Source organism: Tachypleus tridentatus, chromosome 10 (assembly GCF_004210375.1).
Source record: "Tachypleus tridentatus isolate NWPU-2018 chromosome 10, ASM421037v1, whole genome shotgun sequence".
Taxonomy (NCBI): Eukaryota; Metazoa; Arthropoda; class Merostomata; order Xiphosura; family Limulidae; genus Tachypleus; species Tachypleus tridentatus.
Window position 1 is genome coordinate 184770962 of NC_134834.1, and position 16101 is coordinate 184787062.

Consider the following 16101-nt stretch of genomic DNA (forward strand, 5'->3'; position numbering starts at 1 on the left):
TACATTAGAAGGCGGGCCCTGCATGGCCACGTTGATTAAGGCACTCGACTCGTAATCTGAGGGTCGCGAGTTCGAATCCCCGTTACACCAAACATGCCCGCCCTTTCAGCCGTGGGAGTGCTATAATGTGACGGTCAATCCCACTATTTATTGGTAAAGAGTTGGCGATTGGTAGTGACGATTAGCTACCTTCCATCTAGTCTTACACTGCCAAAATTAGGGACGGCCAGCACAGATAGCCCTCGCGTAGCTTTGTGCGAAATTCAAAACCAAACAAACCTATCATTTGTTTTTATATCTTTATAAATATAATAGCAGTCTATTATCTGTCCATGCATATACTTTGCAGAGTATGGATAGATTTTCATCAAAATTGGTGTTGGTTGAATGTTCAATAACTCCATAATAGGGAAATACACACAACTTTTTAGTTTTGCATTTTGCAGTTTTTATGGGTGTTTTAACCTTTACCCATGGGACGGGTACCACAGCTAATTTTTTATATAATTATTTATTTATTGCATACTTTAACATTAATACCTTTTCTTTCTTATAGGCGTCTAATGTGAACACTATTATTTTAATTCTGTTACTTCCACTGCTGTTGCACGCTAAGATTTTGTCACTGGCCTTGGTATAGGCTTTTCTGTCTCTGATAACTTCTTCAAGATTCTTCTGGTAATAAATTTCGATGCAAGTTGGGTTAAGTAATATCTCTTCTTAATACATACTTTTAATACCGCATAAATTTCATACTTCCACCATCTTTTCTTCCGACCCGGCATGGCCAGGTGGTTAAGGCGTTCGACTCGTAATCTGAGAGTCGCGGGTTCGAATCCCAGTCGCACCAAACATGCTCGCCCTTTCAGCCGTGGGGATGACTGGGGATGGAGATGACTAGCTGCTTTCTCTCTAGTCTTACCCTAATTTATAGGGACGGCTAGCGCAGATAGCCCTTGTGTAGCTTTGCGCAAAATTCAAAACAAACCAAACCAATCTTTCCTCCCAGAGTACAAGTGGGCAGTGTGGTGTTGTAGATTTGGAGCTGATGAGAAGAGACTAAAAAAATATTTCCCATACTTTAAACAGCGAGTGCATTATAAGAGAGGCAGTCAGACGTCAGACCCTCATTGTGGGTGGTAGGGTACTTCTGATTTGGTTGGCTTTATAGTAGGCCAACATTACGGACAGCAACACACAGTCTCAGTTGCTTTACCATAAATACAAGTACTTTCGATCAGTCTTCCAAGTGACCAGTGTGACCTCTCTTCCAAACTTATCCAAGACATTTCTCAAGAAAAGTGACATGTATGAGAAATGTTCAAAGTATTTTGTATACCTTGTTAAAATAAGGTGAAACATGTTACGTGGCATTCAGGAACGTCTTTTCACAGTACTTTTACTGTTGCGTAAAGTGTGATTTATGCTTAGCGATAAAAATATCACAATTTCCATAAAGCTACACGAGATGCTATCAGTGTTTTGCCCATCACCGAAGCTTGGATTTTTGGCGTTATAAGCCTTTATACTTATCTCTAAGCCAATGGGAGGGAGGGTATAATTGGATAAAAGCGAAACCTCATCTAAAGATGCACATTTAAAGAATCATACTTGAAACCTCATCCTATGAGAAGTAGTTATAAAATACGAAGAAACCAATTATTACGATAAAAAAAATGCTTAAACATAATTCTATCTCGTACTTATAGGATCTTACTGAGCTAACTGGACTTGTGTAAGGGAATGGGTATTGGCCAGTAAGAAGAAAAAAAAGGAGTTATCATGGGGGGAACTGTCACTAAAGGACTACAGGCGATTGTTTGGAAAACCCAAGATGATTCCACTTGTGATCGCTTGGATGATCCTCCGGTTCCTGCTCCTCCTGATCCAAGACTCCCTCTCACGGCGAAGCAGAGGTTCAACATTTCTAAATCATGGAAGGGAATTGCACGTGCAATGGAGCCAACAGGCATTATTATGTTCATCAAGTAAGTTGAGTTGTCCAGTCAGGTATAATGGGTTTCAGATTTCTTCTTTCAGATTGTAATGACTAACGAGTGGGATAACTATAATATGTTGTATCGTATGAATTAGCATGGGTATCCACAATAAATATTTTTGTGTATGTATGGATGGAGTAAAACATGCAAATCAACGGACTAAAATATTGTATGTTTAAACGCATACACAAGTTTACAGTTTAGCAAAAATTACTAAAAATATTTAGTTTAACTGTGATGTAAAGTTTTCATCATAATTCGGGCAATTTTTTATTATATTTAAGGGGAAAATGCCCCCTCTTTCCCATTCTTGCGGGTGCTCACGTTGGGTATTTCAATTAACTAAGCCTCATATTTGTTGGCGAGTCTAACTAACTAGGCCTAATGTTGGTCGCATTCAACTAGCTAAGCCTAATATCGTAACTTTCTGTTGGTGCTCCATATTTAAGTATCTCAAAAGATTTGTCTTCTACCCTTTATATTACATAAACAGTATTTTACTTTTCTTTATTTAAGTATTTTAATCATTACAGTGTTGTATAAAGAACATTCTATTTCAGAATACGTTTTTAAATTAAAACGTTATTGGTGTTACTATTAGGCAACGAGATGGAGTGGAGTGACTTAGGTGACTACATTAGCCAATTGGAAATTCGTTATTCAAGCAAGCCGTAAAGTTAATATATTCTGTATATACATAAAAAATAAAAACTTGCATGAATGAAGCACTACAATGAATTATACACTAGCGTATCGCCCGCGAAAATTGACGGTGCATGTACTACCACCCACACTCCATGGTGTATCCTAATCTCATATTTCATAGTTAACTAAAATAAATATTTTGTGAAATCAAGCTTGCCCAATAAAGAGACAGAAAAGTGAAGTCGAGGCAGTTAAAAATCAGTAAATTACTTTGTTACATAATCAAAATTTAAATCATTGACGAAAAGAATTCGTGGAGATTTCGTAAAATATTTATTGGTAAACATCAGTAAGAGTAACAACTTCTGGTATATAAAAAGTCTGTATTAACCTTACGTTCTAACAATGGCTTAGCAACAAAAGTATAACGTAATATTGTTGTCAGTCTATGTACTGAAAGTATAAAGTGAAATGTATAGACAATAAAAGTGAAAAATATTTGATTTTTTTTTAATTTAGTCTCCGTTGATTAAAGAGGTTTTTTGTATAATAAACGTTGGTGATATAACAAATAGCTTAATTCAGAAACGATTTAAACTTGAAATTGAATCGATATGTTTACATTCATGATAAATTTTATGTACTTGGTTCTAGGCTAGGTGATCCCACATTACGTCTATATGTTAAGCTTAGTGTACTAACGCTCATTACACGTATAAGGTTTCATTTAACACACTCACCTTACGGTACCCTTACACTCCTTTCACTAAAATCGTAATGGGCAAACAGTAACCGTTCTATCTGGATAAATTCATGTTGGCTTTCATGGCTCATCCAGTTTTGATAAATCAGGTATGAAGTGACACACACTGGCTTTAATATAGGCTACACACACAAACGAATGGTGATATTTACGTCAGTTTACCTTTAATTTTGATGCTGTATTTTATTATAATGTTTTTTGAAACAACCACGTTTACCATATAATACTGTACTAAAATGAAAATCGTTTTTAATAATGGAGTAAATTAACATTTCAATATTTTCCATGGATAAAAAATAAAGCGTTTCACATACCTTTTACTAGACCGAATGGCTGTTACTAATGAGAAGGTATATGTCGATAAATCACTTTCTAAAAATCAACATTATAAACATGTTTCAACTTATCGATGTTTCTGTTGCGTCAGTCGATTCTGTTTAACTTGTCGGATTTTCTAGGAAAGAAAAGATACGAGACGCTTAGTAGTATTTCGATAGATTTAAGAATCATTTTGATAGGGCATCTACTAATGTTCGAACGTTGCCAAAAAACAAAGTAGACCTACAACGTCTGAACCAGAATCAAAGCGTCAGAAGTTGAACTATGTGTAACTCCATGATTGAGTTATTGCGTGTCCTTTTAAACACGCCAAGTGTTATTGGAACTTTTATTCGGTCTTCGGAATTTCATTGATCTACAAAATTATAAATCTGGGACATAAACTGTTCTGAAACAATCGGTTTTCTTGGGTTGGTAGTTCTTGTAATGATGTCATATTTTACGACACAAATCTCCCATTTATTTTGAAAAAGTATTATTGGCGAAAATGGAAAAATCAGTATTTTTCACGGCACCTCATGAATACTGTTTTAGTTTATATTGGTTATAAATTGGACTGTTTGTTTGTAGTTAAGCACAAAACTACAAAATGGACTGAATTACATAAAAATTACACACATTTTGCATGTAACTGGCGTAGGTTAAAATTATTAAGTGCCAACTTATGTAATTATAAAGATGTTTTCGATTATATACGAATAATAAAACATTAGAACTGAAAAGCAAGTTGTTAAATGTTTGAGAGAGAGAGAAAAAAAAAGCCTTCCCAGAAGTAAATTTCTCTCTTGTATCGGGTTAGAATCTCCGTCACACCAAACATGCTCGCCCTTTCAGCATGGGGCATTATAATGTGACGGTCAATCCCACTATTCGTTGGTAAATGAGTAGCCCAGGAGGTGGTGGTGGGTGGTGATGACTAGCTGCCGCCCCTCTGGTCTTACACTGCTAAATTAGGGACGGCTAGCGCAGATAGCCCTTGTGTAGCTTTTCGTGAAATTCAAAAAACAAAAATCTCTTGTATATCCGATGCTGTTTCTATGGTTTTATCTAAGATATTATATGCAATTTGTCAACGAAATATCTCCCGCCATCCAACACACGTCATGCTCAACTCAATGATCACTGAGTTGTACTTGCATAGTCTTATCGTAAGTCTAGCTTACATCATGTTGTTACGTTTTATTACCTGAAGCCATCTGCGCAACGTTTATTTTCGTCAATGCTTAAGCAAAATAGCACACTTAAAAGAAAAACAACAAGCTTGTAATGGAAATAAAGCTGAAACATTTCTAGTTGGTAAAGGCCCGCTACTTGAAATGTGTGAAACTGAAGGCTCTTTTAATTCCAACTGTTTCTTTGGTGTCGGTACTTAGTGCTCTTTGTCTTCCACCATTATAGCTCGCGTGTTTTAGACTGTTTAGTAGTCGTTAATACAGATGGAGAAAATTGTTTATTTTTGTAACATTTCAGTTTTGAAGATAGGTGGCGTTCCGCCTTATCTTTCTAGGTAGGCTAATAGTTTTAAAGTATGTACAAGTATAATAAATAAATATATGTGTGAGTAGGGATTGATATATAAGTAACCCAGCTAACTATTAGTATTAGCTAACTAATAAAGTTTTATTGCTACAAAAAGTATTTAAAGAAGACAGTCAAAACCACAAAAGCTGAGTAACCTATTTATCCCTATGTTCACAAATCCGTGTAATTCAGTGAGCCAAAAATAGGAATAAAAAAACATTAATTTCAAGTGACTGCTTTCATACTGTAGGCTTTCTTGTTTCGATACGTTTTGCAACATTAAAAGTTTTATATTACTCTAGCTAGCGACGTTACGTGTATATCAATCTCTACTTATATTTATGATATTTAACCTTTTTTAAATACGAGTATATTGTTTCCTTTCCATAAGCTGTTTTTGTGCACCAGTAGTACCAACCGTAGGGCGCACGTGTACCCGACTCAAAAATATATTTTGTTAATTATCGAGACCTTTACCAACATACACTCAAATTATATTCAGTGTCCAATGTAGTGTATCGTTTGTTTTAATGTATACACTACTATCCTTTTGTTACAAGAAAGGGATCCTTGGGACCCCAGATGGAAGATTTCTGTGAAATAATTAGTGATGAGGTTCATTTGATTTGTACGCTTGTCTTGGAAAGTCACTTACTTTGAAAATGCTTTGAAATAGAGAAATGTTGATTTACTCTATAAACATGTATATATTTAGGCAAGTTTATAAGCAAAAGAAGCATTAGTTTTGCTCAGATGCCTTCCCTCTTGTCTTACACTGCAAAATTAGGGACGGTTAGCGCAGAGTTCATGGTCAACTTTTAATATTTCAGAACGATGTACTTTTGGAACAACGATTTGATAAACTACACCCTAGTCCTCTGAAGCTGGTACATTGGTGGTCTACATTTAATCATAAGCACACCATGTTTGGAAAAGTAGTCATTTTTGGAACTTTCTCCGCTTCATTTTTGGCAGATGGAAGAAGTGTACATCTAAATAATGAAAATATGTGTGGATCATCTTGCTCATCGATCAGTTTACTTCTAGCAAACGGATCTTCACAAAGTGATCCAAATCCCTCACATTCATTATTGTCACTCACCAGTGAATTGTCAGTATGACAATTATTCACAAGATCCCTATTGGATTAAAAAAATGTCCGAGACAAATCTGTAATATCGTCCTCTGAAGATATGTCTATCAGTTATTTTGGGCTTGATTTCTTCGCTCGAGTCATAGCACACGAGGGAAGCACACCTACACACGTCTAGGTTTTCAATAGTGACAACAACATCCTGATATCAAACAGTAATTGGCTCGTTAACCATTTTTGTTTATGCAACAACTTTTCGTCAACCAAATCGTTTCTCAACACACTTAATTGGCAGAGTATGTCTTACTCCATAACTGGTCCCGAAACTAACGAGATCTGAAGATAAATTTTATGAAGATGAATATTTAACCAAGCCTGACTCAATACCTTGAGCAACAGACTCACCAGTGGCAGAATGCGAGTCTAAAGGTTGTATACCTTCTAACAATAATGATTGAGTCGCCCCAGTATCACGTAAAATGGGTGTGGGATTAGCAGTGTTCTATGTCAAAGACACAGAATCAACAGACACAAAAGGTCTAAATTCCTCCCTAACTACATCAGCCTTTTTACCAGTGGCCAAATAAACAACATCGGGTGATATGGTGGAACTATATCCATATGTGGACACAGACACACTAGGTGTTTCCTCTTACTTTTTCCTCTTTCAAACACCAACAGTCGGACAAAACTAGGTTTCTTACAAAAGTGGAAGACAGGCCTTCATGGTTTTGATGAAGTTTTATTCCATCTGTAACATGATTTCGCACTAGAGAAGCTGGATCTTTTAATAAAAATCCTCAACTTTAGTGGCCCCCGCTAGTCGAGCGGTAAGTCTACATATTTACAACGCTAAAATCAAGGGTTCGATTCCCCTCGGTAGACTCAGCAGATAGCCCAATGTGGCTTTGCTATAAAAGAAACGCGCACACAAACTAAACTTTAGTGGACTGATAAAGTACAGGTTTTTTGCTGAGCTGCCCGGAATTTATTTTTATGAAAAGTGGTTTTATGTGTTAGTGCAATTATCGGAAAAAACAGCTGCTTCCTGTAGTCTTTCAACTTTCTTTTCATCCAAGTAAAATTTGAGGTCGTCATTTATAGAGCGTTTAAATTTCTCAATTAGATATAATTGTCTTAGTTTGTTGAAACAGTTACCAGTATATACAGAATTAGACCGTTGATCAAAATAAACCTCTTTCCTGGGCGAATTTTATACAAGTTTGATTATCTCGCTTGCGATAACCTTAAGTTTTGGCAGTAAGCCTCTGGTACTAATTTCTATGCTTTGAGAATAGCAGTTTTAATCTTATCTGTACAGTCTTCTAGAGAGAGGGCAGCATAAGTTTCTTGTGATTTACCAGTGAAAACACTGTAGTAATGACCATATTTCGATGGGCCATTCTATGGTTTCAGCAACTTCAATATGTTGTTTATTATTATTTTCGTTAACCAGAAGTACTTTAGCATGTATCAGCTGAGTTCAAAGTTGTCTTGTTGCCTTGGTTTACTCTAAGTTCTATTTCTTTCAGCCTAATTTCATTCTCAGCTTCGAAACGGGCCTGTTCAACCTCGAAACGTTTACTTTCTCTTTGAACTTCGATACGTGTGTGTTCTTTTTCAGCGTCAATGCGGGCTTGTTCAAACTCGAGTTTTGACTGGATTTTTAACCTATCTTTGTTACTTAAATCTGATTGGCTAGTTGAGACACTGGAGTATTCCATTAATGCTTCGTCAAACAACAAACCGTCATCGACTAGTACACTTTTTAGTTCATTTTTCTCATAGATTTTGTAACTTCTAATTCTGAGCTTTTGACGATTTCGAGCAATTCACTATCATTATATTTTTTTTAGTTGTTCGTGGAAGGGTGATTCAAGTAAACCTTGATAATCGGACATGATCAAATCTTGTTTGAAATATAAATTTAATTATGATTTGAATTTAGGAGGAATTCCATCTCCGATTCAAATCCTGAACACGCCCCCAATTTATTATGTTACGAACTATAATTAATCTCGGACGAGTTTCCGATTTATTATATTATGTATGTTAACGTTAAACACGTACTAATAAATCCGTTACAAAAGCTTTTCGTAACATGTAACCTCTACACACAACACGTAATCTTTACAAATTATTCATGCTTTAACCACATAGTAAACTCTATTATTTATCTCATTCATTTCTAGATAGAATGCTCTGCGTATATAATGATGTAACAATTTATCGCTACGTTAAACTTGCGTAGTCACAACTGTTTGTTTTTTTTTAAACCATGAACAGAACGTTGAGATTCATTTAGTCATTATTATTTCAGTTTATTAAAAAACTACTGTTTGAGTCAGTAACTTTGTGGTTTATTTATTTAAACTTTTGTTTTTCATGGTATTACTTACAGTGCTGTTATGTATTGATTATATCACCAACGTATAGTATGCAATATGGCTAGAAACTATTTTTAACAACTGGTAACATTTCTTGGCAGGCAACAATGCGTCGCATATTCTCATATCAAGTTTTCATAGTCATTTTTTTTACCCTCTCTATGTAACTGATTATTTCAGATTGTTTGAAGAAAACGAAGATTTAATCACCTTGTTTGAGAAGTTCCAGTATCTTAAAACACAGGAGTCTAGGATGGAGAGTACAGAACTAGCTCAACATGCGTCTATCGTTATGACGACATTGGACGAAGCAATTCGATCCATGGACAAAGTGGATTATTTCATAGACTACTTGCACTCTGTGGGAAATTTCCATAGGAAGATATCTGGATTCAAGAAGGAATATTTCTGGGTATTATTTTAGTGGATCAAATAAAGATGAACATAAATAGGTTTAGTTGTGTAGCAGACGACGCTGGTGTGGAAGTGTTATGGTACCTTCTTACTTTAAAGAGTTTCAGCCGTGTGAAAATGTGCTTGTTTTTAATTTCAGTAGTCCCAGCTGTGTAGCAGACGAGGATGCTGGTGTTGAGAGTGTTGCACCATATTTCTTACTTGTAACATTTCTATCTTTTCTTTCTCCTTTATTTTGGGTTAGAATATTCTGAATATATTATGATATAATAATTTATTGTTGTGGAGTTTGGTCACCACTGTTTGTTTTTTGTAACCAGATATATGATGTTACACGGTTAACTTGATATTAAGTTTTGTAAAAAAAAACTTTAAAATTTTGTTTATTAACCAGCAAGGTTTCAGTAGGGGAACAGTCATGCTTTACTAATATTTTAACATTATTTGAAGAGGTTAATGATAAGGTAAACGTAGATTTGGAGATTGTAACTAATTTTCAGAAAGCATTTGACAAGATGCCAAATAAAGAGCTCATTAAAAAGGTATCTTTACATATTTGTGGAATATATCGGCTCAATGGACAGAAAACTGATTAGAAAGAAGAAATCAGAGAATTGTAAGAAATAGTCTGACTAAATAATTCTGAGCTCAGTGTTAGAACACTTGCTTTTTGATTTATAACAACGACACAGAGGAAGAAATGGTCAAGTGATTTATTTAAATTTACTGAGGACAAAGTTTTGGGATTTGCTGGTTGTAAAGGTGATGCTACTGTCGTACAAAAAGACGTGGGTTATTTGGTGTGTCCATTGAATAAATTGCAGGCTGTTTTTACTTAAATAGAACGCAATACTTGTGTGATATCCCAAGTTGAAATGCAAATATAATTACTAACAGTGTTATAGAAGAAAAGTGGCCTTAGCCAATCTTTGAAGCCTGCCGAGCAATGGGATGCTGCCAGTGGTAGGACAAATAGGATTTTAGATTGTATCTCCAGAAATATTGAATACAAGTGTAAATAGGTTATGAAGTACTTGAAGTGACTATTGATAAGATCCATTTGAAATTTTCTGTTCTGTTTTGCTCCTTTCTTTCAAAAAGACATCAAATTGTTGGAAAGGGTTTGGATGAGGACTTTTGGGATGATACTCGTTATAAAAAAAAAAAATTGTTATGAGAATAGGTTAATATCTCTATAATTGTTATCTCTTGTAAAAAGAAGAGTTAAGGGGATCTGAATTGGTGTTTAAGAGTGTTAGGGGAACTGATAGTGTTGTTGCATCATTTTTAATCAGTCTTAACACTGAGAACAGTAGTACTAGGGGATGCAAAGTTTGACAGGGAAGAAGTCTTCTTCAGCAAAGAGAACTTTATTTTTCTTACGGCGTAGGCTAATAGCTTACCTTCAGATTTGGTGACTGGAATAAGCTTAAGTGAAAGCTTTATAGCTATTTGAATGATAAGGGCTAACTTTTTACGTATTTTCATTTTACTGTTTAGTACAGTAAATGGGATGACCTGTATATCAGTGTTTCCCACAATGGAAGCCATGAAACGTTTTTTTGTTGAATTAATTGCCACTGTTTTTTAATCACCATGCTAAAATTATAAGTTGTGGGGGAGCGATCTCAGACTAAAAGAGTTTGGGAACCACTGACCTGGATGGACCAAACGATCCCTTATCTTCCTTGAATATTACATCTAATGTTAGGGTTTAGCTTCATTTTCAATTCAGTAGTTTCAACTGCGTGGTACGTGAGGGTACGTGACTGAAAGAGTGCCACTTTTTCACATTCTATTCTTTCAGCTTTTAAGATGTCATATGAAACAACTTTCACAGGTTTTAACATAGGTAAACTGTTCTTGTATTGATAACAAACGTTTTATCTGTTATACTGTTGTTTGAAGGTCTTCACAATCGATTTCCGGTAAATTTTAAAATGATCCAATCCATACTCATGCTGAGTTAATGAGGTCCGAAGATGGAAACCTGAGAAACCGGTTCACTTGATCTTTCATTACTTTAGATTTCAGGTACAACATATTGTTTATTGTATTTGTTGAATAGTTTCATTTTGACTGCTCCTACATGTATCTAGAAATGTTAACATGGCCATGATAGTACACAGTTGATGGCCAAGCGCGTAAGGCGTGCGACTCGTAATCCGAGGGTCGCGGGTTCGCGCCCGCGTCGCGCTAAACATGCTCGCCCTCCCAGCCGTGGGGGCGTATAATGTGACGGTCAATCCCACTTTTCGTTGGTAAAAAGAGTAGCCCAAGAGTTGGCGGTGGGTGGTGATGACTAGCTGCCTTCCCTCTAGTCTTACACTGCTAAATTAGGGACGGCTAGCACAGATAGCCCTCGAGTAGCTTTGTGCGAAATTCCAAACAAACAAACAAAGTACACAGTTGATCGACCCCGCATCTTCTATTGTAATACGTTTCTGGAAACATGAGTGTTTTTTCAACTATATGCTTCTCAACAGGTTCTCTGTAATGTGCTCATCAGCTTTCAGGACCACTTTCAGCAAACCAGAAGCATGAAAGCTTGTTGAAGATGTATCCCTCCAATGATTGGGCAGGTCTAGTGGGTTTGTTGTTTTTCGGCCATCTTTCTTTTTGCTGATTTCCGAGATGTGGCTGTAAGATAGTGACCTTAAGTTAACTTCAATTCCTTCATTATTTTGTTAACAGTAAAAGTAAATAAGCCTAATTTTGTTATAATTGCTTTTTGCATAGGAGAATTCCATTCATGACTATGGCGTTCACTTTGTGGTTGAGGGAGGGGGGAGTTCTGGGGAGTAATTTTGGAGCCTTTTTTCCGCCCCGAGCAAATTCCTCGGTAAAAATTATTTTGCCGCTTCATGGAGGAGGTTCCATTCTATGGATTTCGCCATCCTCGTCTGTAATTCATTTAAAATATCGCACGTGTATCTGGCTACGAACCTACACTTTATAACTCGTGTTTCTTAACAACCGGAAATTCGCTGAGAACGAGGTTTATGGTCTAACACATGAGAGTATTGAATATGGGATTCGAGCCTCAGATTTAAGACGGGATGCTACCACACGTACTTCACACTTAGAGGAGAGTCATAAGAATTAATCAATCTGCATTTTTAAGGGTAGCCGTTTTGGGCTGAGGACGCTGAAGACTGATTATTCCAGACAGCAACTCAAAATTAAAACTTTACCCGAATCGCAAAGATGACCAAATATATAGAACCTAGACGTACAGCCCGCAGCGAGGGGTCGGCATTGACGGGTGGTTAGGGCGGTAGACTCGTAATTTGAGGGTCGTGGATTTGCATTCTCGTCACACCAAACACGCTCTCTATTGCAGCCGCGGAGGCGTTGTTATGTGATTGTCAATCCCACTATTCGTTGGTAAAAGAGTAGCCTAAGAGTTGGCAGTGGGTGATGATGGCTAGTTGTCTTCCTTCTGGTCTTACACTGCTTAATTATGGACAAGTAGCGCGGATATCCCTCGTGTAGTTTTGCGCAAAATTCTATAAGCCATTTCATTATACAGTGTAATCAACCCCCTTTTTTGACACCAGGATCAGAATGTAGCGTCACCCTTTTGTATAAGGCACCTTTTATTTTTAGTAGAAACAAGCATAAAGAATGACAGAATAAGTTTCTGGATATAATTGAAACATCTGTTTTATTTCAGAACATAGAGGATCCTTTCCTGACGGCTGTCAAGGAAACTCTCGGAGATCGTTACACCGAAAACATGGAAAACATCTACAAAATCACTATTCGTTTTATCCTCGAGACATTGAGCGAAGGTTTTGATTTATCAGATGGTGGAACAACTCAACAGTATGATACCTTAACTGACAGTCTTTGATGGTGAACAGAGGGAGCAACAAACAATCTTATCCATGATCATCTGGAACATGTGATAACTTGACTTTTAGCAAGATACGTCTCCATGGTAACTTGAAGTTCGTGGGTCCACTTACAGTTTCATCATATAGTTTACATGAAAATAACGTGCAGTGTTTTCTGATTTATGTAAGATACGTAGATTTATAAATAGGCTTCTGGGAAGATAGAGTAACCTTTCACAAGTAAATGTTTACTATTGGCCTGTTTCTTTCCCGTGTACAAGTGCCATGATTGTGGCGTGTTCAGAAGAAACTGGTACTAAGTTTCAAGTTTAATATAGGGTTGTATAAAAGTTGGTGCTGTGTCAAAACTAAAAGCACGATAAGGTATGATTAGCTCAACGGATGCAATATTCAAGAAGGAACGTGTGTTCAAATTTTCTAAGGTTGATTTCAATATGAAGACAAAGAATTCATCTATTATATTGGTGCTTTGTGTCGTCGATGTGCTTCGAAGTCTGAATTGCACGTGAAAACGTTCGATTGTTCGTTTTAATGCTGACAGCTTTTATCATGGCTGGAAAAAACATTTCGGAATCGGGAACACTAAGTTCTACAGAGGGAGTTTTGATCATAAAATGGTTGAGTGCCATTTAAAACGAATTATTTTCTAACTGGATACATGTATAGATTGTATTTAAAATAAACTAGATAGCAAATTATACTTGTATTATTTCCGAATATTGATAGATAGTACATTTACTATTTTTTATAGGAGTGGGGATCGTGGATATCTTCTAGTTGCATGATGTAGCTTTAAGTTAATTCCCCATTTCTTTCGTCAAAGTGAAACCGAAAACCTTCATAATAGAAAAATACAAACGAACACAGAAACAAGGCTTACTTCAAATAAAAGAAACTTGGTACCAAACTTAAAACTGTCCGACTTTCACTTAACGGAAATATACATCTTGGAAACCGTCAACCCGGACTTACATTAGCTATCCAAAATCTTAAATTATCTATTTAAACTATTTTACAATCACCTACGCTAACCTCGTGTTACTAACCACAGAAATTAGATTTCCCGTACCCTAAGTTATTTCTACTGACCACATAAAGCTTGTATTCATGCTAACTTATTATTGCTGATCTTAAAGCATGCCTTCATCCACTCTACTATTACTTACCTTAAAGCATACCTTCGCCCTAACCTCCTATTACTGACCTTAAAGCATGGCTTTATTCTAATCTACTATTACTGACCTTACAGCATTTCTTCATCTAAAACATTAAGTGTACGTGAACAATTCCCAGAAACATCTTCAGATTTTCGTAACTCGTTTATCCACACGGCCAAGTGGTTAACGTACCCACACTGTAAGTTTGAGGATCATGAGTTCGCGATGTGTTCCCACAGAAATGCAGCATCTATTTTGAAATCTTAGATACTCTACAAGAGTGACGTAAAGTCCCATTACTCGATCAGGACAACAACAGCCCCAATAATTAACGGTGCTGCTGTTGACTTGTTGTCTTCCTTCTAGTAAATCCGGTGGATGTTACGAGCTGTACGAAGACAGGCCGTCTTGAATTTGGGTGACAGTTATGAACAAATAATGATGCATCTACATTCACAATAACATTTGTTTTATTAATTGGAAATACTTTGACAACTACTTCAGTCATTGTGTCCGTGTCGTTGGCATTTCAACTTTTGGTTAAAAGAAACTAGATAAATTGTTGCTAACTTTCCGAAAAACGTACTTGCAAACTGTATGTCTAGATACGCTGTTTATAGTCGTGAAGTACATAATTCCATACTTTAAAGACGTGCTTCTTAGTTGTTCATAATTTCCCTAGTGTTGGTATCTGTCGAGTTTTTTAACCACAGAATACTTAAATACACTTTGTGTTAGGGTAGTATTTATTATCTATTCTGTGAAAATGTATTTGTAGTAATATTTTATAATATTGATATAACAATTGGACGACTTACGTTTTCTAATGGTTAAAAATATAAATATAGCTCAAAGTTCCTATTCCGGCTCTCCAGTAGGCCTACATTTTTTGTCTTCGAATGCCCTGCAACAACACGTTTTAAAATTGTATTAACAACCTCTGACCTTCCATTTAAAAAAATAAGAAGCCAAAAACACAGTTATGATCATTTGTTTTTTTATTTTTCGTAAAATATTTTTCACTTGTCATTGAGATGTTTCTAAAATTGCATGACTTCAAAATACTATTTACGCCAGATTTCTCCAATATTCTAAAACCAGAAAGCACCATCTGAGTAAAGAAACTTACATAACTGGAGAAATCCATGATCCCGCTATTTGTCTCTTTTTTTTTTTTTTAGTGTGTAAGTACGTGAATTAAAAAATGAATATTTTCTACATGTATTAAAATAAATAATAACAAACTTGAAAGTGTGAATTTATTTAAGCAACAGAGATCCATAATGTAAATAACATTACAATATACTGTAGCCATTATGTTTCTATATCGCCTCAATTAAAAAATGTATATATCCAGTATTATCGGATTTTGCACACCCGTGTTTAGTTACAATCTGTATAAGTGATGCTAGAATACAATCAACATTTTATAAATGTAAAATGGCTTTTAAGAATAAAATCAGGCTCTGGATGCAGGTACCCAGATTTATTTTATTATAAATAGAGGGCGGTTGAAACGTTCATTTTTCTAAACTGGTGATGAATAAATAGAAAATGTGCAGCCAACCTAATCTCTCGAATCAGAGGGTATATGTCATGTGATTGTCTAGTTGGCCGTTTATAATACCGTATTTTGTCATTCCTTGTGTTTTTTTCACTAAGGAAAGTTGCATTGCGTTTATCTGACTGCAACGCATTTGTGACAAAGATTTGGGTTTATATGCAGTGAGGAATCCAGCGTAACAAGTGTTCGAGTGCTATAATTAGCCTCGGGCGTTTTACCGCTGGATGCCAGCATATGTTGTTGTTTTACTGATTGCAATGAAAGACCGCTAACGAAGTGGGCGATTTTTGCCAGTTGTAGTTTCTATAATCAGTATCAAAGAAGAGATTTTCAATTTAAAACAGTTTATTCGATATGA

General features: G+C 35.9%; 1 protein-coding gene across 4 annotated transcripts in view; it reads left to right on the forward strand.

Annotated features, from left to right (window-relative positions):
• Positions 1-15654, forward strand: part of LOC143231106 (neuroglobin-like) — a 61335-nt gene extending 45681 nt beyond the window's left edge. For all 4 annotated transcript variants that reach the window (XM_076465677.1, XM_076465680.1, XM_076465678.1 and 1 more), the window contains 3 exons: positions 1710-1988; positions 8929-9160; positions 12839-15654. In XM_076465677.1, the coding sequence (XP_076321792.1) occupies positions 1783-1988; positions 8929-9160; positions 12839-13018 (618 nt within the window). In that variant the 5' untranslated portion in view covers positions 1710-1782 and the 3' untranslated portion in view covers positions 13019-15654. The remainder of the gene's footprint in view (positions 1-1709; positions 1989-8928; positions 9161-12838) is intronic.
• The last annotated feature ends 447 nt before the right edge of the window (positions 15655-16101 follow it).